This window comes from Papilio polytes, unplaced genomic scaffold, assembly GCF_000836215.1.
Source record: "Papilio polytes unplaced genomic scaffold, Ppol_1.0 DF823691.1, whole genome shotgun sequence".
NCBI lineage: Eukaryota > Metazoa > Arthropoda > Insecta > Lepidoptera > Papilionidae > Papilio > Papilio polytes.
In genome coordinates, this window is record NW_013525513.1 from 107,182 (window position 1) to 133,296 (window position 26,115).

At 30.7% G+C, this 26,115-nt stretch overlaps 2 protein-coding genes across 5 annotated transcripts in view; one reads left to right on the forward strand and one right to left on the reverse strand.

Moving 5' to 3' along the window:
• LOC106104104 overlaps positions 1 to 1,979 on the forward strand; it is a 12,669-nt gene extending 10,690 nt beyond the window's left edge. For 2 of the 3 annotated variants that reach the window (XM_013284052.1, XM_013284053.1), the window contains exons 3-5: positions 127 to 213; positions 589 to 727; positions 1,594 to 1,979. In XM_013284052.1, the coding sequence (XP_013139506.1) occupies positions 127 to 213; positions 589 to 727; positions 1,594 to 1,943 (576 nt within the window). In that variant the 3' untranslated portion in view covers positions 1,944 to 1,979. The remainder of the gene's footprint in view (positions 1 to 126; positions 214 to 588; positions 728 to 1,593) is intronic. The other variant, XM_013284054.1, reaches the window with a different exon arrangement.
• Positions 1,980 to 2,504: 525 nt separating this feature from the next.
• The window catches only part of LOC106104100 (facilitated trehalose transporter Tret1-like), a 28,292-nt gene continuing 4,681 nt past the window's right edge, over positions 2,505 to 26,115 (reverse strand). The window contains exons 2-8 of one of the 2 annotated variants that reach the window (XM_013284045.1): positions 13,519 to 13,730; positions 11,959 to 12,094; positions 6,155 to 6,383; positions 5,214 to 5,370; positions 4,298 to 4,690; positions 3,363 to 3,649; positions 2,505 to 2,973 (exon numbers count right to left, since the gene is read on the reverse strand). In XM_013284045.1, the coding sequence (XP_013139499.1) occupies positions 2,661 to 2,973; positions 3,363 to 3,649; positions 4,298 to 4,690; positions 5,214 to 5,370; positions 6,155 to 6,383; positions 11,959 to 12,094; positions 13,519 to 13,581 (1,578 nt within the window). In that variant the 5' untranslated portion in view covers positions 13,582 to 13,730 and the 3' untranslated portion in view covers positions 2,505 to 2,660. Of the gene's footprint in view, positions 2,974 to 3,362; positions 3,650 to 4,297; positions 4,691 to 5,213; positions 5,371 to 6,154; positions 6,384 to 11,958; positions 12,095 to 13,518; positions 13,744 to 26,115 lie in introns of those variants that run through there. The other variant, XM_013284046.1, reaches the window with a different exon arrangement.

The window sequence follows — 26,115 nt, forward strand, 5'->3', positions numbered from 1 at the left end:
GCCAGCGAGCGAATGCCCGACTTTCAAAGATGGCGGCCCTTATATAATGTGGGAAATGATGCCACACTAAAAATGTCTATTATTCCTTATAATACATATAATTAGAAGAGTTGTATTTTGTTACAGCGTGATACAATAATGAAGTCTAAAATATACTATTTCGAGAATTATATGCGAGCGACAATGACGCCAGGATTTTATTATCCATATTCGGTAAATTTTATTTTTGACGATTTAAATTTTTCAATGCTATTCGTTGCCACTTCGTAGATCTTTCAGTAGGATAGGTCGCTAATAGACTTTGATTATTAAAAACACAGTATTATTAGGATCAAATATCTTCCTTCCTCTACTATTTCTTCTTTATTTTGATAGACAACTTCCACACCTTGCTCTTCCCTGTTTATTTATTATTATTTTGGTAATATTCAAGAATGCATTTACTGTCGAATACGTTTGGAAACGCACATCTTAAGTCGAAGTTGACAACTTGCAACACTCACTATACACGCCGAACATTCACATACATCAACTGTACTAACAAGTTCTACTCGTCATAAGTTTGAATCTACCATATGTTTGTCCTAGCCGATCAATTACTGCAGCCTGTCGATGGCATGTGTCCACGATTCCAGACCGGTGTGCGCCACCTCGCCCGATGGCTGCAGTCGCCGCAAGTTTCTTGACCAATGCGATATGTTCGAGTACAATTGTGACTATAACGCACGTATGTACCAATGTTTACTAAATCTAATAAGCGCTTTTATTTGCAGAGGTGGTTTACTTTGAGGCTTGTAATTGGTACGATAGATGCTCAAAAATTAAAGTTTGATTATCTGAAATATAAAATTACTCCTAAATTTTTCAACCCGGCAACTTTGCTAGTGATTTCTATCAGGCATTTCTGTTTAGTCAAGTATTTTATGTTATCCGATATTTTTTAACATTAGGTTATTTTAACAGAAGCGTTTTTTCTTTACTACATTAGGTAAATTCTCAAATTCAAAATTCAAATCTCAAATTTTCAATAACAACCCGGTTATTAGTAAAATATAGGAACTACCAATGTTGCCATTTAAAAAACTTTGCCATTAACTTATCAATAACGAATTATTTTTCAGACTTTACTACCGCAGTGACGACACAATGTCCACATAGTATGGTTGATTTCGCTTGTTAAATCTAATAAATGTATCCAAAAATAAATAAACCATAGACAAAACTTTTGAACTTTCAATTCCATCCTACGGCATATTATTAAGAGATTACGATTTCTAGGACTAACTAATATATTGGGAAACAAATTAATATATTTAAACCTAGTAACTGGATATTACTCCTTTCTGGTTTTTTATCAACCATAAACCTTCTGCAAGTTCTTGATAAGATATTACTTAAAATGTAAAGATTTTTAAAATTATGCGTATAAAGATTATTAGGAAATCTAATAATCGAAAGTTGAATTAAATATATTCGAAAATGTAAAGGGCAATGTAAAAAGGCAAGATACGATCATAAACCTTTTGTAAGAATTGATATCGAAAAGTAAAAACATTTTATAATTACTTTTAAGATTGAAATATTTTTTTTCAGATTACGAAATGATCGAATGTGAAAGTCCAAACAATTCGGAGAACGTGAAATCTTGTACTCCAGATGTTTCAAAGCTGCATACAACAGCGATGAAAGATTATTATTATTCTATTTATAAAGTTAAAGATACATTTGTCACAAAAGAAGACTTAGTTGTATCTGAAGCACCTGATAATGTTGAAATATTAAAAGATTTGACTTCTGAAGAGCAAATACAAGAGAGTACATTGCAAGAAAGTACTTGTAAAACAAATTGTAAAAGACCACGAACATGGGCAACAACTGTCAAAGGAGAAACGAGAGATTTCTTTCGAATTTTGCAAAACAGTCAAGATAAGAAACGTATTTAATTTAAATGTACAATTACCTTTTGTTCGCTAATTTTTCTGTGTAGTTATGATTTAAAAAACATATGTTATAATAAACAAAGCTACTAAATTAACTTAAACTTATATGGTTTTTGCGGGGCCATATTTGTGCATATTTTTTAATTTGTGTCATGTAATGTTTTCAATAAATAAATAATAATAATAATAATAATAAATAATTTAATAAATAGTTAAAACGTCACTCAATGATAATATAGCGTTCTAGTGGTAAGAGAATTTTTAAAATCTTTGGAATTAAATCTGGTTAACTACATCTGATAAAATGTTAAGATTTAAAATGCAATGATTGTTACTTCTTTTTTTGATGCTTTTGCTTTTCTTTGTTATCTTTAGGTTACTTTGCATTTGTACCTTCCTGTTTTTAAATCGTTTATTTCAGCTGCAATTATTTACCTTGGTGTTTTTGCTATTTATTTCTTACAGTAAAATGAATACAACAATATTTGATAACATTTATTTTTATTATTATTTCTTACATATACTTAGTCTTTATAAATAAATTGAATTTAATATAATGTCAAACATTGTCTTAGAAAAATTAACAATAAAAGATATTATCTCACTATCTCATACGACTAATTAAGGCAGTAACAATTTGAGCATTTTTCTCGTAATGAGTAGTAGTTTTCTTAGTGATTTTAAAATAACAAATAATACTACACAATTAAAATTATAAGTTTAATTGACTAGCATAGGTTTAATCACGTCGTTATTTCTTGGTTTCTTTTTTCTAAATGCATTAATAAGACAGTCGTCTGCGAATATTTTTTGACTTCCTTTATAATATGCTTCTATTTCCGCTAATGATCTGTTTTCCGTTTCCGGTAAATATAAGTATAAATACACTGTTCCTATAAATGTAAGTATGGCGTAGATAGCAAATGTACCGCTTATATGGAAACTAGCTTCTAAGTTATAATTGGTTTTTGTCGCTATAAACACTATGACGTAGTTGAGTGCCGCTGCCAATCCTGTCGCCATACCTCGACTTCTGTAAAGGTAATTAAAAATTTTATTACTATTTATTTTATTATTACATATTTTACATTACACATTGCATTACCACGCCCGCGTTAAATTAAACAAAAAGTAAATTGCCTATGTGTTCTTTCAGACTATCATCTACATCTGCAGCAATTTCATGCAATTGCAATTGCATGCAATTTCATCAAGATTCGTTAAGCAGTTTAGACTATCCATCTAAAACTTTCGAATTTACAATAAGCGTAGGATTCATTTCGTTAGAAAAAGTTAAGAGTTAAAAGAAACTTATCAATTTTGAAACACTATGCATTAAAATTGTTAAAACGTTGGTCTTAATGCATTTATTATGTAATATTCATTTTCTTCAACTTAAAATTTAACAAAAAATAAACTTACCTAAATGGAAACACCTCAGATAATAAAATCCATGGAATACCCAAGCTCGTGACGCACACTAGCGCCATTAGTAAGGCAACTGGCCACACCTCTTTTGCCTCCGGGAACGTACTCATTTCATAGGAGAATACAGACATAGGAGTCTTGATACTTGCGTACACGCTGATACCAAGACTGCAGAACGCCGTGGCTAGGAGTGATCCTACAACTAACTTTCTCTTCCCTATCGTTTTCACTATTACAGCCGATACCAAATTCATTAATATAAGTACAGCGCCTACTATAACCTGAAAGAAACAAAAATGTAGTTCAAATGCTACTGATATTTCAATAACAGATGGCGCTAGTTTAACACATTGTACATGGCAAGTTAATGGTGTTTTAATTTATTGGGCTATAAATCTCTTCAACATATCTTTTTTACATATTTCAAACATTGAATTTAATGTTGACCATAAAACCATAAGTAAGAACTTAATTAATAGATTAACTATTTGTTTTTCAAAGCAAGTTACTATAGATACCAAGAGACGATTAACGATTTGCGACATATTTTGCCTATGGGGTTAAATTAATTAAACAAAAACACTTTGATCAGATGATAAGAATTATGAATTAGAAAATTTGTAAAATTTTATTATCTTGTGAGTTTTATGCCTTAACTGGCTTTCGCTCGCGACTCCGTCCGCGTGGAATTAAAAAAAATGAGTAGCCTATGTGTTCTTCTAGGTTATCCTCTACCAGTATACCCAATTTCATTGAGATCCATTCAGCCGTTTAGGCTACAAACTCTAACAAACATCCATCCATCCATCTAAGCTATCGCATTTATAATATTAGCAAGATTGTAATGATTAAATTAACTTAGCAGACTGTTTAGTCAATGGGACGGATTCTGCGCATCAGTGTTACTGATTCTATTTAGCGTTACTTACCACGAAGGTTTTAGCGTCGTATTTCATGCCCAGAGCCTTACAAAAGTTGACCAGATTCGGACGGACAGGTATGAGACCACTCAAAGTATGAAAAAGAAAGTACCCCATCACCAAAGTGAATGGTCTCATTGTTTCTTTGACGAAGAAAACATGTTTGAACTTTAATATGATTCCTTCAATAATACCACAGTTCATATGCTCACAAGATCCCATATCACTTTCTCCATCTTTAAAACAAACTACGCATTGCTGATTGAGGTCATTGTATTTGAGAAGTTGTTCAAATTCCTCCTTTACATCTTCCGGCTTCACCCAACCTCGTAGACGACACAGAGATTTTAGAGCTTCTTTTTGGCGACCTTTCGACAACAGCCATATTGGTGTTTCAGGTACCTGAAAATTCAAATAAAGATGTTACGAAATAATGATTAAAAGTTGAAGACATCAGTGTGGAGAATGTTAATGACGCCTTTTACATTAAAGTATCTATTCCGTTTAGGTTATAGGAAGTCGTAATTGAACGGATATAATTAATTACAAAAGTACAGTGACCTTTGCTAGCGGTATTCTATCTTTTAAGCGATAATCGTATAAATGTATTATACGTCTTGAGGCGATAAATGTCTGGAATGTGTGAAGAATGCAGGTAACCTAGTTGTTTATTTTATTAAAATATTAATAACGCCCTGATTGTTTCTTCGTAAGAGTCGATATTTTTTGTTTAAAGGTGCATAGCAATTCTGTGTGGAAGGTGACAGTACAGACGGCTGCTAAATACTTAAAACGGGTATACATATTTTTGAAACTGAAGGTGTATACAAGTCTCAGAAGATTTGTAAATGTTTACAAATTTATGCAGCTGATTGTACATGTCTTGCGTAAATTCGATACATTTTTAATATAATGTTATATTTACCAATAATACGAGTGCCATCGTTGCTAAAGGTACAGATAGCGACACAAGTGCTGCCTGTCTCCATGGCAACACAGTGCCCAGTAAGTACGCTACGAACATTCCCGCGGATGTAAAACCATTTGTCAGTGTTGTAAGACATCCTCGGATTGATGGATCACTGGAAAAAGTCAAAAACAAAAGTTTAATTATATAGTTTTTCAATATAACTTATCAAGGACACTTTTAGTTGAGCTACGAGTATATTAAAACATCCTTTTTATAAAAAACCCCTGAACATTTGACAAACACGACGACGAAATTTGTTAGTCTGGCAAAAAATAAATACACTTAGAAATCTAATGAGAGCTAACTACGAATAAAATAATGCATATTGTTTTGCTATTTTTAACTGAATTATAATAATTAAACAATTAAGTACTAGATTAATCTCGATAGCCAGATTTCAGACATTTAATCTGAAGTGACAAATGACAATTGTCTTAATAAACATGAAATTGTTTTTAAGACTGGCCACTCAAATATCTCGGCTGATAAATTCAGTCACGTAGGCCATTAACTAATACGATCTACATTTATAATGTTTGTCGTATGTCTTCAACCTTTTTTTTTTGAATTTCGAAATACATTCTGTTTAAAAAAAAAGAGTTTTATTGAGGAAACGAATATAAATATAAATAAATGACATTTCAATGATGTTAATTCAAATATATTTCCTTGTTAATGTCGTTTTTATTCGGTGAAAAAAAAATCGGCTGATATTAAATACATAAATGATTATTTAATTACAAATAAATATAATTTTATTAGCGTAGAAGCGTGCTAAGCGTTTCGTATTTTCCAAATAAATTATACAAAAATATTATTTCTACAAATTTGTATTTATTTAATTATTTAAACAGATGGATTGTAATTTCTATCAAGCACGACGTATAAATACTCACGTAACTTCTCCGACGTAGGTAACTGATGGTGCCTCCATAATACCGATCCCAATACCCAAGAGTGCGTTGCCGACGAACAGAGAAGGCACATTCCAAGCATGGTACATAAGCAGCCAAGCAATTAAGTGCGGAATGTTAACCAGAAATAAAGCCTTCTTTCGCCCGAAATAGTCCAAAAGGGGCCCCGAAAATATACTGCCCAGTGGTTGACATAAAAACGCCATACTTCCTGGAATTAAAAAATATTTATCTTTACCATTCGAACACATTTGGAAAATTCACCTTTGTATATCATCATCTTACTAACCTTACTAATATTATAAATGCGAAAGTTTAGATGGATGGATGGAAGTTTGTTAGAGTTTGTAGCCTAAACGGCCGAATGGATCTGTCTGTAATTTGGCATAGATGTTGAGCACAGTTTAGAAGAACATATGGGCCACTTGCTTTTGTTTCTTTTCATTCCACGCGGAAGAAGTCGCAGGCGAAGCTAGTATTAAGATATTTGTGACTACATAACGAACAATTATAAAACATAATATAACTATGTAGTTTTATTTATGCATAACCCCGATTGAATGAGGGTAGATTCTCTAATCGTAGTTTTTACTTTAATCTCAACTTTGCATTACAACTTCTTGAAGTATTATAAGGATCGAGGAAAGGCGAAAAACTGTTCATACTTCTGTTCCATGAGATCGTTTTTTCTTTTTTTAATTATAAAATACCGTTATATCGATAATATCTGAGCAAGGATTCGTATAACGGAAATGGTGTCAACTCCGTGCACTTGTTTTCGGTTAACATAACCTTCACAGATTCAGACATTTCATCGGCAAGGGAATAAAATTTAATTCGAAATTACAATAATTTTAATTTTGTCAATAACCAAAAATATAAAAGAAAATATAGGTAATATAGACAGAAAAAAAAACTGTTTACAGTTTTACCATTGCAAATTAAATACACGATTGAGTTTTGACCTCGACTCAGTTGTAATTAAGAGATTAAACATTAATTATTAGTGATCTAATTTATTTTAATAATCAATACAAAAAATATTTTTAAGTACGCTATAAAATTAATTTTAAATGGTTATTCGTCTTAATCTGTGGCCTTAGTAAGTTATGTTCAAGGTACTGTTACGTAAACATGGGGTAATTAAAATGTTAAATAAATAAAAATGACATATGAACTTTAAAATAACATACTACGCGGACACCTTGTGGCCATAGAAAGTTTTATAATGTCTTCATTATAAACGAATATAAGAGAAACAACATTATTAATAAAGCTATAAAGATATTTTTAAAAAACAAGCTTTAGCAACAATAATAGCTTAAAAAAGCGTATTTTAGTTAAAGTAGGTTAAGGTCTAACAGCTCTGGAAATAAAAAAAAAAAAACAATTTACTTCTCATACTATATCCTTTAACACACAATTTATGCAGTTTAAAAATGTAATGACATAAGTAACTTATGGCTGAATATTGAAACGAATCTCGAACACCTCACTTCGTATGCTTACAATTTGACTGGCATCATAATTTTATTAAAATTTGTAGTCTAAGTGTGGCCTTAGTTAAGAAACTATAACATGTTTAAATGTTCTTTCAGTGTTCGACTGTTGAGTATTAATGTTAGCGGAAGTATGTAATTGATGTTAACTAAAACATTCTACATACAACTTTTATCTCACTAAATGTTGCTCGTGACTTCGGCCACGTGGAATAAAAATATTGTAAAAACATATAGTCTATGTTACTCCGTGACAATGCAGTTATTTTTTGGTGAATGAATTTTTAAAATCGGTCCACGATTTCTGAGTTATTTCAATACATAGAAAATCCAAAAATCCAAATTTTTACTCGATATATTGATATTAAGATTAACAAGCCAAAAACTGAAACGATATCAAAATGTATAACATCGTCTTAGATGTTAAGGCCTTGCTAAAACTCCAAATTTCAACAAAACGTCGACGCTGTTACACTATAAACTATGCTTATGATGCGAAGTGTAGAAGATTCCTTTCAATATTCGGCTGTAAGATTGTTCTGACTGGCCGTTTTTATTGGATTTTTTCATGTTTTGTTTTTGAATAGTTGACTAATTGAATTCAGTTCAATAACACCTACGAAATAATATTGTAAACAAGAAAAAGCTCTCCATTCCATCCAGTATTTTATCTCTACTTATTACACTAATTAATGTTTCTTGGAAGTTGCCAGTGACACGTTAAGAAAAAAAAGACGAGACGTCTGTCAGTTTCCACGGCCCAAACTGTATTTATCGCTCTCCCACTTTTTTCAAGGGGAGTAAAAGAGATGGCATGACTTAGTACAGCTGTTAGGGTAACTCAAGGTTTAAGTCAACCATTATCTTAACTAGTTTGTTATGGAAGTTTTTAACATACGAGTAAAACTGTGTCTCGCCCACAGTCGAAGAATAAATTTAAGATAAAATTATTGGAAATCTACATATATATTTACGTTTTTATTTTAATTTGAATCGGATTATCGTAAATTTATTTCTTATCTTATTATATCTTGGTTATATAAAAAACATATTTAATATATTTCATTAGTTAGCATACGTGTTTTATAGTAAATGGTTTAATAATAAACTAAAGGTTTTTAATGTGTGGAACATAACTTCGATTGAATTAGATATTTAGAGCGTTTTTACTATTCTTATAACAAAAAAAAAACATAAGAGCTAGGAATTTAACTATCAACTGTGTGGATGATGGTGTTATACATTTCATGGTAGTCTTGACTCCTGCAGTAGGTTGCCCTGTGTTACAGGAGCCAATTCCTTCCCCAATACTTCATTACAATCCATTTAATGTCTACACAGAGAAATACATTACGTTTAGTTAGTTATTTTGAATCTGATAAAAAAGTTACAAAAAACATATATCAGACTCTTAAATAAAAGAAAGATTAATATGGATTAGTTATTTGTTTTTGCACTTTTTCAAATTAACTTTTACTGTATCAAACACGTTCATGCGTTTAATCCATTTAAACAAAAACGAACCGTTTAATCCTGCCCGTCTATCATATATCTATACTAATATAATAAAGCGTAAACACACACTACTTTGTGGCGTACGATGTCAGCAATCACAGCATATTTTCGAATAACTCTTTTATTAATACAAAAGCTCTACACTTACGCTTTAGGCTATATATTTTCAGGCTATTAAACTTATGGGGTAAATAAATTGGAAAAATACCTTCATGTGGGAAAGGGACCATAAACGACAAGCTGTTAACATTAAGAAAGCAAGGTTATTATGGTAATGTTGATTTTGACATTTGCAATTGAGAATTTGACAAATGTAAACAATGAGTTTTCTCTCATGTGGATGAACCCGCACAGAAACAGCTAGTAATTATATAATTGTTGATGTCATTATTTCAATCTTCATTTATCTGTATAGTAAAACATGGTTGTATTAAGATCACATTACGTATGCAAAATAAATTTATTCATTTTTAAAGTAACCTGCTAATGGAAATAATGTTCTTTAACGACATAACTATTGACAATATTATAATATATGTTAAATAATGTTATAAAATAATACATTGATTTAAAATCTGTTTACTGACACTTTTGAATGTTTGGTTGATTTATTTATACGTTTAATTTGTATGTTACAAATTTTTATCAAGATCTACGATCATCTTAAGTGATAAGTTGATAGATTGATAACAATTAAAATAGTTAAGTAATTTCATGTAATAACAAGGTTTTTCAAGTTTAATTAACAATTTATTTTATTTTATGCATGAATTACGCTTCAATCATACAGAAATAAAATAAAAACTTGGTCGACTGTCTAATATAATGACACCAAGTTTTTAAAAACTTCACAGAAAACACTTTAGGACGTTGTCTGTTGGAATTACATACAAAATCTATTTTTTTTTACAGGGATCATAGTCGATCACAAATGCAGTTAATTTTCTATAGTTCAACGAAAAGATTAGTATGCATTTGTTTTTCCGAACGCACGGTTCTAACTTACTAATATTATGAATGCAAAAGTTTGGATGGATGGTAGATGGATAACTTCAAAAGGGCATAACACACCTTAATGATAAGCAAGATATGAAACATAGTCTGGAAGAGCACAAAATATATTTACAAAGTTTATTTTTAATTCCGCGCGGACGAAGTCGCAGACAGAATTAGTGTTTATAATCTTTATCCAAAATAAAACGATATATTGGCCTAGATGTTTGAATAAGGAAAGGACAAACTAAAATCAATAGAAACATAAGTATTTTACTTTTAGATCAGTTTTAAATTAACAGATAAGCAAAGAATTAACACTTTTAAATAATGCTAATCCTAATCTACTTATAAGATTGCATCTTTCGCATCAATGACGTAAACAGAAGAAGTGTAATAAAAATAATGTCGAAATCAGCACTTAACAAACAAAGAAAAAGAAATATCTACATATACTCTATGCTATTATAATAAAGCGTAAACACACACTTCTTTGTTGCCTAAGATGTCAACAATTACAGCATATTTTTGAATAATTCTTTCTTTTTTAATAAAAAGCCCTACACTTATGTCACGCTTTAGGCTATATATTTTCACGCCATTAAACTCAGGGGGTAAATATTTTGGATAAAATTCTAATGTGGGAAAGAAAGCGTAAGTTGCTGCCAACATCTAGGAAGCAAAATTGCCAATGTTTGTCATGTCATGTCAGTTTGACATTTGCTATTGAAAAATTGACAAATATAAACAATAAAATATATTTTTATAATTTCATGTGGATGAAATCCCACAGGAACAACTAGTTTTCCCGTGCGACTTCATCCAACCAACGAAAAACGTCGTTTTTCTATTTTATTCGATACTAGCTTTCGCTCGCGATTCCATCGGCTTGGAATTAAAACAAAATATAAAAGTAGCCATCTGCATCTGTGCCAAATATTGGATTCATTCTGCAGTTTAGACGACAAACTCTAATAAACATCCATGCATACATCCAGATTTTCGCATTTATAATATCAGTAAAATCAGATAAACTCATTTTAAACATTTCGATTTACGCAAAATTGTATATACTTGTGTACAAAATTATACAGAATACGGTTACTTGTTAAGACTTAAATTGCAACCCGTTTAAGTTCTCGGAATAGATAGCAGATAACAAGTTTGGGTGCCTTAATCAGGTGTCCACAACCTTTGGATCCACAATCTACATCATAAATATTGTTGGCTCTTAAACATTTCAATAATATTCTAAACATATAATAAAATTCGAGTGTCTGTATTGAAGAAAAAATCCAGATTTCGGGAAGATGACTTATTTGAATTGCTTTTAAAATTTTTTTGTCTGCCCGCTAGCCGCGTTTGTTCCGGGCAATATCCGAAACGGTTGGGCCGATTACGACCGGACTTTTACTGAAGGGTATCAGACAAAGACGGGTACATTATAGGCTACTTTTTATCTTAATATTGCGTACACCAAGTTGCGGGCAACAGCTAGTATTTAAAATAAAAATACTTTTACTGATGCACAATTCCAGTGGACGAACAAGCAGCGGGAATAACGATAAATATTTAATTATTTAAATAAGATTATCTCGGAAAAAGTTTGCATATAACTGTGAAAAGGTTGCCGACCCCTTGCAAGTGGCCATAATGAAAAGTCCTTTAAGATACCTGTATTATTTAAAAATAAACTTATACACTAGTTTGCATATGAATATGAAAACTGGAATGCGTAAGGTAGTTAAAAATATAGGCGTATTAGAAATGTCTTCTTACCAAACCACGAGGCTTGCTTCTTATTGATAGAGAGGCCTTCCTTTGCATCCAAGACTTCAGGCAAGACCATAGTCACGAAGCTTATAGACATGCCTAGACCCACCAGCAGGAAATCTAGCGCCAAACATGCTAATACCTGGAAATATAAGTCAAAATTATCGTAAATTTAATCAATTAAAAAACACGAATGTGTATATTTTTGTTTTATAAAGAAAAAAGAACAATCTGGCAATTATAAAAAACTTGTCTTGTCAAAACTGTAAAATTTCAATCAACATGGATTTGTATAATTTTGCATATATTTCGATTTTTTATTTGTCTATAGAAAGATGTTAAGTATAAATGCATTATATAGCTAAAAAGAAACAAACGTTCCAGTAAATTTTAAACACATTGCGTGCAATTTGATAAGATTTTCAAGTTCTTTTAACTAAAAAAAATAAAAAAAAACATACAGATGAATTGAGTACCTCCTTCTTTTGGGAAGTCGGTCAATAAAGTAAACATAAACCGAAAATCTACATTTTAATAAAATTTGTTACATTAAACTTAAAAAAAAAAATTGATTCGTAAAATAATATTTAAATGTTTAGCATTTAAAATGAAGTCATAGATTAATAAAGATGACATTAAATCTTTAATTTATGCAAATAAATATGACATGCAGTTTTTTTTTTCATTGCACACAACACATAATTTCATTCTTGATCGCGACTATAAATTAAAATAAAATGACATTTAATATTTACAAAGTTTTTTCAACAAATAATATAAAAGTTTTGGCAATTAAATTGTTGAATTATTAGTTGGATGTTAATTTCTACGTTTTATTTTATTATTTTAAATACTGTTAGTGTTTATTAATTGTTTATGATGTGCCTAAAATTAATATAAGACATTTATTCGCCTATTCTTTTAACATTTCCATTGTAAAAAGTCTTAAATTAAATACTGCAGTTTATAAAAGTTATTTACTTACTAGATATTATGATTCACAGAGTTAAAAAAATATTTCTATGGAAGACAATTGTCATTTTAAAAAAATAAATAATGATTCAAATTAAAACAGGAAATGAAAAATAAAGAAGGATACTAGTTACTTAATCTTTTTTTAAAGATTAATTTCAGGAATTCATCATTAAGAAGCATCGTTAAATTTAAATAAATAAATGATCTAAAACTAATGAAATTGCTGAACTCTGAGTGCATTTAATATATACAATTTTCTATTAATAACTTTTTTAATTTTATTCCATAGTAATTTATTCAAAAATTAATCGTTTATTTATGGAAATATTTTTGTGTACCCAAAATACCAGAAACTTCTAAAAATCTAGTTTCAATCTTAGATCTTACAAATATTGTGAATGCGAAAGTTTAGATGGATGGATGGATGTTTGTTAGAGTTTGTAGCCTAAACTGCTGAAGGGATGTCAATAAAATTTACACAGAGTACAGTCTAGAAGAATACATAGGTCATTCACATATGTTTTGTTTTTAATTACACGCGGACGGAGTTGCGGGTGAAAGCTAGTTATATAAAACCGTTAAAACACATACCTGAGATGATACAACTCTCCATCGACTGATTTTCTTTACTTCGTCATTCATTTGTATAGTCATTTTACACAAATAAATTGTTTCTTCACAGGAACACTATGTCGCAACTTGCACAAATAATATATAACAGTTGTTATAATCTTGTTTTCAAATTGAACTCCTTATTTGTCACTTTTATTGTCTTCATTAATTGTTATTTAATAACTTTATCACTGTTATTACAAATATAATCAACACGTTTTATACACTAAATTGTTTTAACAATTACAAATATTGTTTATATTTTTCTATGCTTTGCTCTATCCAATAGAACGTACCATTTCTGTTACCAAAGTCGTGAATGAATTCTGAAGTGTCCAATAATCAACAAACATTACTTAATTGTTTAACGTGAAACTATTATAGCTTGACCAGTAATATTAAAACCCTGACCATGCGGCGGATAAAAATGGAACTAATTTTCTGCACATATTGCAAAGATGTTTTAAAGAAGTCGATTGTAGCGCCATCATGTCGGGTTTTTTTATATTTTTGGTTAATCTATATTAGTTATCTGCTATTACAACAGAACTGTATACCAATTTACATAGATTTGTATGCATATATGTTACCATAGAGTATAACCGCTTTTAAAACGATATTTAAAATCAAATTAATTTATACAACCTCAAATGAAAATTATTTTTGATGACACCCAAAAACTATTGACAATTTTTATGCTTTTTTTGTAAACAAATAATAAATTAAAGCTTTTATTGATTCCTTACAACTTTTATCCTACGTTTTAATTTTATTTTGTAACGTTTAAACATTTTTTTTCTATGTCCGTTATAGACAGGATTCTAGAAGCATCGTTATAATTATTTAACGTTAATAAATTTGATTCCATGTTAATTACCTTTTGATTTGTAGTGATCAAGTCTGTTCAATTTATTAGAAGCGCGTGCAAGCTTTTCGGATTTGTATAAATTATTTTAAAGGCATCCAACCTTGATGAATTGAGACTGGATTATTTTAAATTTTAATTTGAATATTCTCATTTAAATCGGATGCGATAACATAAGACAAAGCGACGTTTTATTAATGCGAGTCGATTGAATAAAAAACTAAATGCATCTCGTAATAAATATCTAATCTTATTAAGGTACGAAAAAAGGTTTTTTTTGTATTATATTTTGTAGTTTTGGGGTTGTTTGTGCGCGAATTCATCCAATTTTTGTACTGTTATTCTCAATCTCTTATTTGGCCTAAGTTTGGGAGCATTTTAGAAGTATATTTCAACACAAAAAATCACTTTCAAATTTTACTAGCTATTGGTTTAAATTACCGAGTAACCGCATTAAAAATAAAAAAAATAATTTCGCCATACAATTTGATACACAATTAGCATTAGTGCGTGTTAAAATATTATTTTGTGCCACGTAAAGTAATACTATTGTTTAAAATCGCTGACCAAAACGTCCATACAAAGTTTTGTCATCAGCAATAAAAGGAAGTATTAAATGAACATTTATTGAATACATTGCAACGTACATTTTAAAGTTACGAAATCGTAAACCCGATTTTTAATACTATAGTTTAAATTAACGGAATTACAATCACCTTTTAATGACCAGTGACGAATTATACCATTTGCGGTTAGAAAAAAATTATAGATATTAGAGAAAAAATCACGTCTGCGTGTTACTTGAGAATTTAAAAAAAATTAAAACCCGCCAGAAACGTTCAGTTTTAAATGAAGGTTAAAACAAGTGTAGGCGAATTTTTAAAAGTTCTTATTTTTGCTTATGATCGTCAGTTTACATTGCACAATTCGACTGTTCACAGCCTGAGTGTGACGAGAGTCTTACTAACGAATTTATAGACACTTTTTTACTATGTTAATATTTCCATTGTCCATAGATTTATAAACAACTAGCTTCCGCTCGGAACTCCGTCCACGTGTAATTAAAAAAAAAAAAAACAAAAATAAGTAGCATATATGTTCTTCCAAACTAACCTCTACATCTATACCAAATTTCATCGAAAACTCTAAGAATCACCCAATCATCCATCTAAACTTTCCCATTTAAAATATGAGTATAATTAGCAAGATATACCTAATGAGTTGTCCAACTAAGAACCAGATAATCTTGTATAATCCAGCAACGGTTAGTTTTAAAAGGCCACTATTGACGTAAGAAACAGCCTTTGTGTGCCTTAAATTTCAGGCTCGTGTCAATGCTGGTTTCAGACTATAAGTAATAAATTAGGCATATTTATTGCCTATGGCAAAACTTGTTAGATAAAAGATTAATATGAGAAAGCTAATAAAGTTGCGTAAATTTAATGTAGTAGTTAGAAGCAGTCGCTCGACCACAATTTTGTTACAACATTTTTTTGTAAAAACTTTAAGTAAATCTTTAAATCTTTGAAGGATCAATATTACTTGAAAAGGGTACCGATTGATGACCGATGTTCGAGTTAATATAGCAACCCCTTGAGATACATGAGCAACCCTACTTTATTTCTCCATTGGGGATCTACAACAAAAGAACTTGTCTTAATCTTACTTTAACATAGACCTTTTTGTTCCTAAAACCCTCAAAACCGTTTTATAAACCCAAGTTAGGTCGATAAATTATTTTGATTTTGCATAGAAAAAATAATAAAGAATTAGTTAATAATATGTAGATTAGGTAATTTGGCTTTATAAACCGTAATTACCACATATAGAGGAAGTAACAATAGCGTAATAAAATATATTTTAAATATAAAATACTAGCTTTAGCCCGCTACTCCGTCCGCGTGGAATAACAAAAAAAATAATTAGCCTATGTGTTCTTTCAGACTATCCTCTATATCAATGCTAAATTTCATTGAGATCCGTTCAAGAGTTTAGGCGACAAACTCTAACAAACATCCATTCATCTAAACTTTCGCATTTATAATATTAAGTAAAATGTAGACACGTGTAATCTATAGGCCGTTATACTATTTAATTAATCAATCGCCTAAATATAAACATTTTTTTTAAACAGGTTAGAATAAATACTGATAAATATCAAGAGATTTTCGTGGGAATTATAAATATTTAGATAAGCATCACAGATGTGAATACATAAATCTGTAAAGAGAACTAAGAAGTCTTTGAACGCTACCAATTTTACAACCGATGAAAAAAAAATAATAAAAACACTTACAACTTTTTTAACGTTTATAAAACTCATCGATTTTAATCATTTTATTAGCGTTTTTTCTAGAATTAATAAATTATTAATTGACGACAGCATTTGCATTCTTTGCGGCTCGTTCCGTTGCCTTTTTTAAGCACAAAAAAACCTAACAAAATATCATCACACATTATAAAACTCAATGTCTTTTTTAACAAAATTGTTCACATAATATGGGAAAAAACTGTCGTTTTTTTCGCAACTTTTTTATTTATTTATTTACAATAGGAAGCCAACCTATGTCTATCTAACTATGATTTCACTACGGTTTCAATGCTTTCGATCAAAGTTACAGGTTTTGTCAAACGTCCTAAACTTCGAGAATGTTCTATGGCGTTCCATTGGTTAACCTGTCTTTTTGGCGGACTTCCCAATAGAAGGAGGTACTCAATTCCACTTTATTTTTTTTAAAAGAAAAGGAAAGTAATCACAATCTGTTTTTTTTTTTAAATAAAAATATGAGTAAAGTTTCGTTAATTAACTAACATTTCTTCTAATCATTCCAACTAAGCTCTAGGCTTGTGCTAGAATATGGTTGACGAATAGTCGGATGGCGGGATTCGAACCCTTGACCGCAAAATCGGTAGATTTAGTGTAAAATCTTAGTTATCTATATTTTAATCATGTTTGAGTATCAAAAATAAGTTATAATTTATGTTTACTTTAAATGGTTGGCAGTAGCAACGTAATAGTGTTCGTAGCTGTTGATTTTTATGTTTAACATAGGTCCTTGTGATAATGGTTTATTTGTGATAAACACTAACATAAAAATTTATAGTTGATACATTTTGATACGCACATTAGTGGATACGGCTGTTAGTCCTATAGTAGCCAACATTTACAGCATAGTTTAAAGCAATTAATAAGGTAATTTTTTTAACTTTTAAAATCTCTGTCAGGAATAAGTAGTTTGAAAGTATTTATTGTTAATTCAGGGTTTATAATGTAAAAGAACTTGAAAGTATATTAAAAAGTCATATTTCCTTTTTTCAATATGTTTTAAGCAAGCACTCTCAGGAATGGAATTTTACGGTTAAATATTCATAATTGTCACAGTATTCCTTGACTTTATTTACAATTAAAAAATATCTTAAATGCTTTTTTTCATTGGCTCATATTTTAAGAAGCAATCTTAATTTTGCTGTAACATCATATCTTAAAATTTGATTGTTATTTTATAACAATTTTATAGCAACATTGAGATTGGAAAATAACCTTTCATAAACCCTTTGATTTACCAAACAACGTATAAAGATCGAAATCTTTTAATATCTGATAAAGGTCCGTCGTAACTTTGGGTATTTTAATGGCGATAGAAATTAAAAACAAAATAAAATTTGTCAATACGGGAAGCAGGATTTTCTGTACAAAGCAGTGAAACTTGTATTGAAGTTCTTTGAACTGTATAATTTGTTGCAAAAGTTTCGTGTATAGCATATACGAGTATTATCTGACCAGTATAAACATCACCATATCGCATAAATGTAAAAATAATTTCTTTAAGTATTCATGTATTTTACTTGCATCATGACGTAATGATATTAGTGATAGAGACGCTCTTTTGACAAGTTTTCTTTCCTGGTTAAGCTTTTATATAGCCTATATAAGCTTTAAAAAAAATTAAAGTAACCTTCTATTAATCTTACTTCTTACTAATATTATAAATGCGAAAATTTGGATGGATGGATGTTTGTTAGAGTTTCAGCCTAAACGGCTTACAGCATCTTGATGAAATTCGGAATAGATGTAGAACATAGTCTGGAAAAACACATTGCCTACTTACTTTTTTTTTAATTCCACGCGGACAGAGTCGCGGGCGAAAGCTAGTTTGTAATACAAATATGATATACGTAATTATAACTATTTTTGGTTATATTAGTAATAGTAACTATGATAAATGTTAAAAAATAAAAATCGTTACAAATAATTTGTTTAATTTGAGATATTCTAATATTCCGAACTTATCAAGGCATTTCCTTTTTAAATTGGCATATGCAAAATAAAACAATTTAAGATTAGGATGTTTTTTTTTTAAACAAGATACATATATTAATTTATGTGAGAAAATATTCGAGTAATTAAAACACGAGGCAAATAAATGAGATTAAAATATCAATATGTACATTGAGAAAATTATCTAATAATTATCGAAGATATAATCTACCTTGTTATTATCAAAAAGTTTTATAAATAACTAGCTTTTGCCCGCGACTACGTCCGTGCGGAATTAAAAAAACAAAAGTAAGTAGCCTATGTGTTCTATATCTGTGGCAAGATTAATCCAGATCCGTTCAGCCGTTAAGACTACAAACACTAACAAACATCCATCCGTCAATCCGTCCATCCATCCACCAATTCATCTTATCTTTCGCATTTATATTATTAAAGTATGAAGTATGATTTGTGATCCTCAAAGATGTAACTTGGCGTCGTATTAATGATAACTGTTATGTTAAGTAATGGTGATGACATCCATCGTGGAGTGATCCGTTATTAGCGTACTTTGCTATCTTAAGTTATGCGCTAAACTTCAAGTTAAATTTATTATGTAAAAGGCGATTAATATCAGTGACAAAAGGGCTTCTAAAAATTCTATTTTTTTTAATATTCCGACAAATCTAACTGCATATTAATGAAAAAACTTCGCTTACTGAATGACTGATGGGGGTCTTGATTTATATATTCTTTTATCAAATAGAATAAGCGTAGGTAGCATAGTATTACTGTGGATTTCCACAGACAATAATCTTACGAATATTATAAATGCGAAAGTTTAGATGGATGGATGGATGTTTGTTAGAGTTCGTAACCTAAACGGCTAAATGAATCTGGGTGAAATTCATCGTAGGTGTAGAGTATAATCTGGACCAACACATATGCTACTTGCTTTTGTTTTTTTTTATTCCACGCGGATGGAGTCGCGGGAGAAAGCAAGTCTAGTATAAAAAGTAGAGCTATCTCAGATTATCCGAATGAATTAGAAGCATGAGATCATATTTAGAAAGATATGTCCTTTTTACAGATGTGTCTGTGGAAGCCCACGGTTATTTCTTTTATCTTTATCTGTTTATAAATTATTTTGAATAACAAATGGAATTCTACACACATACGTCACGCAATATTACGTAATACACCATACTGTTACACAATATAAAATAATATTATGAAAGTCTTTATTCGAAAAAATCAAAAATGTTGATACTATCAAATTAAAATGACCGATGACTAGTTTCCCAAAAAACTTGCGAGAAACAACGTGCTTGTGTTTATTTTTTTTTACTTATTTATACTTTTGAAAACAAGTTTTGAGGTTATGAGTGAGTAGTGGTTCCCGTGCGGCTTCATCCGCATGAAATTATAAAAAACTTTATTTTATTGTTTACATTTGTCAAATTCGCAATTGCAAATGTCCAAATTACCGTTACCTTAATGTTGGCAGCTTGTAGTTTATAGGCCCTTTACCCCCATGTAGGTTTTTTCCAATTTATTTACGCCCTAAGTTTAACAGCGTGAAAAGCGAGCACCTAAAGCGTGTCGTAAGTGTAGGGGTTTTTAATAATGAAAATTTTATAAAAAATATATGTGGTTGCTGACGTCCTACGCCACTAAGTATTGTGTGTTTACGCTTTATTATATTAGTATAAATGAGTTTTTAAAAATCTACCAACAATGTACTAGATTTATCTTTACTTCGACGAAGTTATTTTTAGTAAAATAAAACAGATTCTTTAGTAGTCATATTTTTGGATAGGAAATATAATTATGATGATTTGAATCAAATAGATTTTTTAAAATTAGTTGTTTACCATCTGCTAACTGTATGTACTAATTGTATGTAGCTGTTACTAGCAACTTCATCTGCGTGAAATAAAAAAAAAAATAACAGCCTATGTTGCTTATAGATAAATTGCCTTTCTAACGGTGAAAGAATTTTTGAAATCGGCCCAGTAGCTTTTCAGTTGTATCAATATATACAAAAAACCAAAAATACAAATGTTTCCTCTTTATAATATTAGTACAGATAACAAAATGACATTCACAAGTTGAAAGACCGATTACATTGTTGTAAAAGTCACTTATGAAACTGCTCTTATTATAGGTTAGAGAACTAGGCTAATGGACTAAATAATCGATAATATCGACAAAAGAGAATCATACTAATAATTATGAATGCGAAAGTTTAGATAGATGGATGGATGTTTGTTAGAGTTTGGTGCCTAAACAGCTGAAGGCATTTCGATGAAATTTAGTATAGATGTCTAGATAGTCTGGGAGAACATATAGGCTACTAACTTTGTATTTTTTTTTTTAATTTTAGTAATTTTCCCTTTCCACCTTTCCTTGAGGAAAGGATAAAAAAGAAAAAATGTCCTTTATGTGCGTCTCCTCCTCCGTCAATTAAGGGTAGGCAACGCATCTGCAGCTGTGGATGTTTATGGGCAGCGGTCGCTTTCCATTTTGGTGGATTCAAGTGGCCGCTTGCTCGTTTGCCACCTTATATTATAAAAAAAATACATACTATACATAAAACAACTAAATACTATCATGACAATAAAGATAAGTAACAATAACAGAATTGCAGTTACATCATTCCGTAATTCCCAAAGTACGTTCCTATTTGTTTATTGATTTATTTTATAATTGAATTAAACTCACAGTTGTAAGTCTGTTATCTTTTCAATGTAAACAGTACTTACGAAGTTTACATTTCTTGTTTGCGACGATATCAGTTTGTCTGACGATTCAGTAATAACTTTCAATTGTTATTATTTACGCACGCGTTTATGACATTATCACTAAACAAATAACTCAAAATTAATTTATGGCCGTATAAATAATAAATATATAATATCGCAAATTGCTAATTTCAAACTTTGAATAATTCGTTGAAAAAATTCTATAAGTTCATAATGTCTGTGTGATTACATAACTAACTCTTTACAATATTTAGTTATAATCTGTCTAAAACATTTCGTTTTCTTGTAAATAAGAACTACGTTCCTACTTGCCGCAGCAATTTCCAGTCCTCCCACTTGTACCATCTTCTTGACTTATCAATACGCCACGACATCCACTGTCTTTATCTATTACATGTATACTTATTCTTGATTTTCCTCTACTTCTTTACCCTTCTATTGTGGTGGTTATAACGTCGTCGTATTGTATCCGATGCCCCATCATCTTTCTTCTCCTGTTCTGTGTTTTTTTAATGTAAATTTTTTGACTAATTTATGAAAAGTACATTCAAGGCTCTTTCAAATAGAGTAGGGCAGGGCTAGCTGTTATGTTCATGATCTTAATACACTGGTTATACTCTTAACCCGTCTGCTGACGATTGTCAGACATCATAAGGTTTCTAAATACGTGTCAGACATGCGAGTGTCCACGATATTTCAAATTCTTCCTTCGTAATTAAATTGCGATGTGTACCATACATACGGCTGTTGTATAAAATCTAATAATCACGCATACGCAAACTGTATAAACGGAATAAAATTTAATAAACATTTGATTCTTATTCCAAATAATTTTAGGTGAAATCCGAAATGGTATCTTTATTTTCACATAACCTTATAACATCGTTTTCAGTGCCTTTTATTTCAGTTTTATCTCAAAAATTGTAAAAAATCATATTATTTCCGATTTACCTACAAAATGTTATGACAGCTTCTGCTTTTCGTTGTTTAAAAATGTATTTTTCGAATAGCATTTGCAAATACTAATAAAAACGTTAGTTATAGGAATGAAATCAAATTAATGATTTAAAATTCAATCGATTTTAGTGAGGCCTTCGACATTCATGACCACAACGACACGGCTTATAAAAATTCAATGTAAGAATGTGTAATGTGTTACAGTTTATCAGTTCATTAGTTTATAATTATGCAAATAACTTAAAGTTTAATCTTACTGTATGGAAGGTAAAGTGAACCAGTTCTAATAGGGAATGCCTAAGGGTTCTCAATTTGGCCCTATAACATACAAGAGTTAATGTTATTTTAAAATGACTATAAAACGCTTACTTGTTATGTGTAAGATAATTAATAAGCAGCAATTAAAATTAAATGAGCAGTCATTATTTATGTGCTGCGCTAAGCACCTGATGAAGGTCGAGGAATAGCATGTATTGTAAGATTCTTTAGTAAGCAAATCTTGCAATTTTATTAGGAATCCTTCTCAAGTAACGTTATCTTAAAAAGTATTATTACTCCCGATTCTTATTTGCATTTATTACACAGCTTATTAATATTAGTATCTTAAAGCTGTTATAATTATAATAATATTGTTATTTCAATAAGATATGAATGTGACATATTAAAATTTGTGAGGAGATTGGTTTTTATGAAAATACTTAAAAAAAGGTGACACTTCCAGACACTAAATTGATAATTTTGTGGTTGGGCCACTAAAACAAAAGGTATAAAATATACGATAGAATCAACTTAAAAAAACTAACTGGACGTTCAAAAAAACGAGAGACTGTAAGAGAGAAACTAGTTTTGTTGTTCCATCTCATTTGATTCGTCCTTGTTTTTTGTCTACCATTATAGGGTTGGGAGACGTCAGAAGTCGTGATTACCTTAATGATTTTCAAAATCAACTTATTTTTATTAATTCCTTTTGAATTTTCCTAGAGTATATTGGTATTTTTTCAGACACGAAATATAAATAATAAATTCCTTAGTATTGTAGCAATCGAAAGTATTAAGTGATTCACTTGTTTTTTTTTTTATAAAATTCTATTTGACAGCCCTGGATCTTAAATATTTTCGTACACGTATTTCAAAACTTCTAACCTAATGTAACGCATTCTATTATATTATGCAAATTAATAATTCATATAAGTAATTATAGTGCTCGTTGTCGCACTTAATCTAGGCAATCTAGTCTCAATCGGTCATGAACCCTAACATTAGGAATATTACTAGGAACATAATACGCGACTAGTTAAGGATCGAATAATAATAGTTAACAAAAATGTTGCGCAATATTACACACATTGAGATCAAGTTGCCTTCTTCTATTACAATGTGAGGTTCGTAGTTAAATTATAAACAAAAAATTATCAGTGATAGTGCCTGATTTAACATCTTAGCACGAATAGGCCGACACGCCCGGTGTAATACCACGACCACACAGAAGACAGGCGTGAAATGGAATCAATTCCGTGTTTCGTCTGATAAGTGTAGTGCCGGAGGCCTAATTTAAGTCCCTTTCTCTTTACCACCCTATTTTCATAAGGAGAGGATGGGAAAGGGAAGTGGATTTGACGGTGGAGGAGATGCATAGGAAGGGGAAATATCCTCTTTATGTGCGTCTCCTCCTCCGTCGGATAAGGGTTGGCAACACATCTGCAATGGCGGATGTCTATGGGCAGCGGTCGCTTCGCCATTTTGGCGGATTCAGGTGGCCGCTTGCTCGTTTGCCATCTTATGATGTAAAAAAAATTAACAATTATTTTTCTAGAACAATCACAACAGTCACCTACTGCGAGGGATTGCGCAATGTTTGTATTTGTAATCGAATTGTCGGTCGGTGCCAATCTAGTCAAGTCTGGGGTCTGTCAACTCTATAGGCGCTAGCGATGCTACCTGCAGATACAACAGTATCCAACGTTAATGTTCCAAACTCCAAACCGAAATGCATAGCGACTCCGTTCGCTAAAGAAAATGACACGCTCGTTTTGTTTTTAGTGATGTCGGACAAGCTAAAACTTCCGATGACCTTTGACACTTCCGTAATCGACTTACACCTTCTTCCACACATCTATCTGCAGTACCCGCGCACGATCGTACTGAAGAGGGATTGCAAACTACCCACTAGTGTGGGAGAGTAAAAATGCGCCCGGTTATCTGTCATAACCTGGGCTGCGAAATTTAAACTAACTATATGTTCGCCACCGAATGTGGCGAAGCTGTATCATCTATACCGAACAGTCTTTATTTTTATCTTTAAGCACACACATTATTTAAATAAAAACATTTCCAAGCAACATTTTCTTGAGACTAGATAAGTGTATCACAAATTTGAAAATCAATTTTGTACTTTCCTATTAATCTCCTTCCTCTAGAGATATCTTAAAAATATACTTATCAAAGCTTTAATTTCATTGTGAATATTCATTACTTAGTTTATTAATTAATGTTTTTATCATACAAATATTTATTCACACACCTGCTTTTTAACTTAATTTATAAACTTATTTTTGCAGATAAAGTACTATACTATTTTTTATTATTTATATTTAACTACCTACTGGGTACGGATCGTACAGGTTCGCCTCATTCGGAGGCGAACATATATTTTAATTTCGCGGCCCGAGTTATTGCGGGTAATCGGACTTTTTATTCTCACACACTAGTGGGTAGTTTCCAATCCCGCTCCAGTACGGTCGGCAGCCAGCGAGTCGATGAGTTACTGAAAGTGTGAGTTCAAAGTTCATCGGAAGTGGTTGCTTGTCCGACATCGCGAAAGACACAACGGATATATCATGTTTTAGAAAACGGGGTCGCTTTGATTTTGGTTATGCGTTTGGAACAATAACGAGTGCATCTGCCGCGGGACCCCAACCCGTTTTGTACGGCACACTACCCGTACCTCCAGTCAAAATCAATTATAAAACTTAAGATTCCAGTGCCCAAAGACTTAAAAATCTTACATATATTATAAACGCGAAATTACAAAGACTGAATGAAGGATTGTAAGCAGTAAACTTCAATGCGGTTAAATGAACCTGGGTGAAATTTAGCACAAATATTGGAACATAGTCTACTATTCTATTTTCAATTTTCACCCGATTAAGTTGCTGGTAACATCTAATCATACTTCATACTAATATTTAAAAGTTAAGATGGATGGGTGGATGTATGTTAGATTTTGTAGCCTTAACGGCTGAACGCATTTCGATGAAATTTGGCATAAATGTACATAACAGTCTGGATGGACACATAGGCTACTCACTTTTGTTTTTTTTTAATTCTACGCGAACATGATTAAGTTATAACGTAAATGTATAAGTTAAACCTCTATCAATTGCATTAGGCTGTTTTATTTTATCTGTCTAACCTAGCTGGTAAGGTGCGGCACCGCCTGGAGTAGAAAACAAGAATCTTACCCGGATATCAAGTATAATTTAAAATTAAATACTTATTTTTATTTAAATATAAATCAAATTGAAATATTTTGATTAATGTTCAAAAAAGTTTAGAACATATTTTGTCTAGAATTATGTATTTATGTATTGATAAGTAAAAATATCAATGTGTCTGTATCTAAATAATTTTGTTCTGCATATTGCAAAATGAAATTTATATATTATGATAAGACAACAAATTTATTAGGTCCATACTTTTAATTAAATATACACATATTTATTTAAATAAAC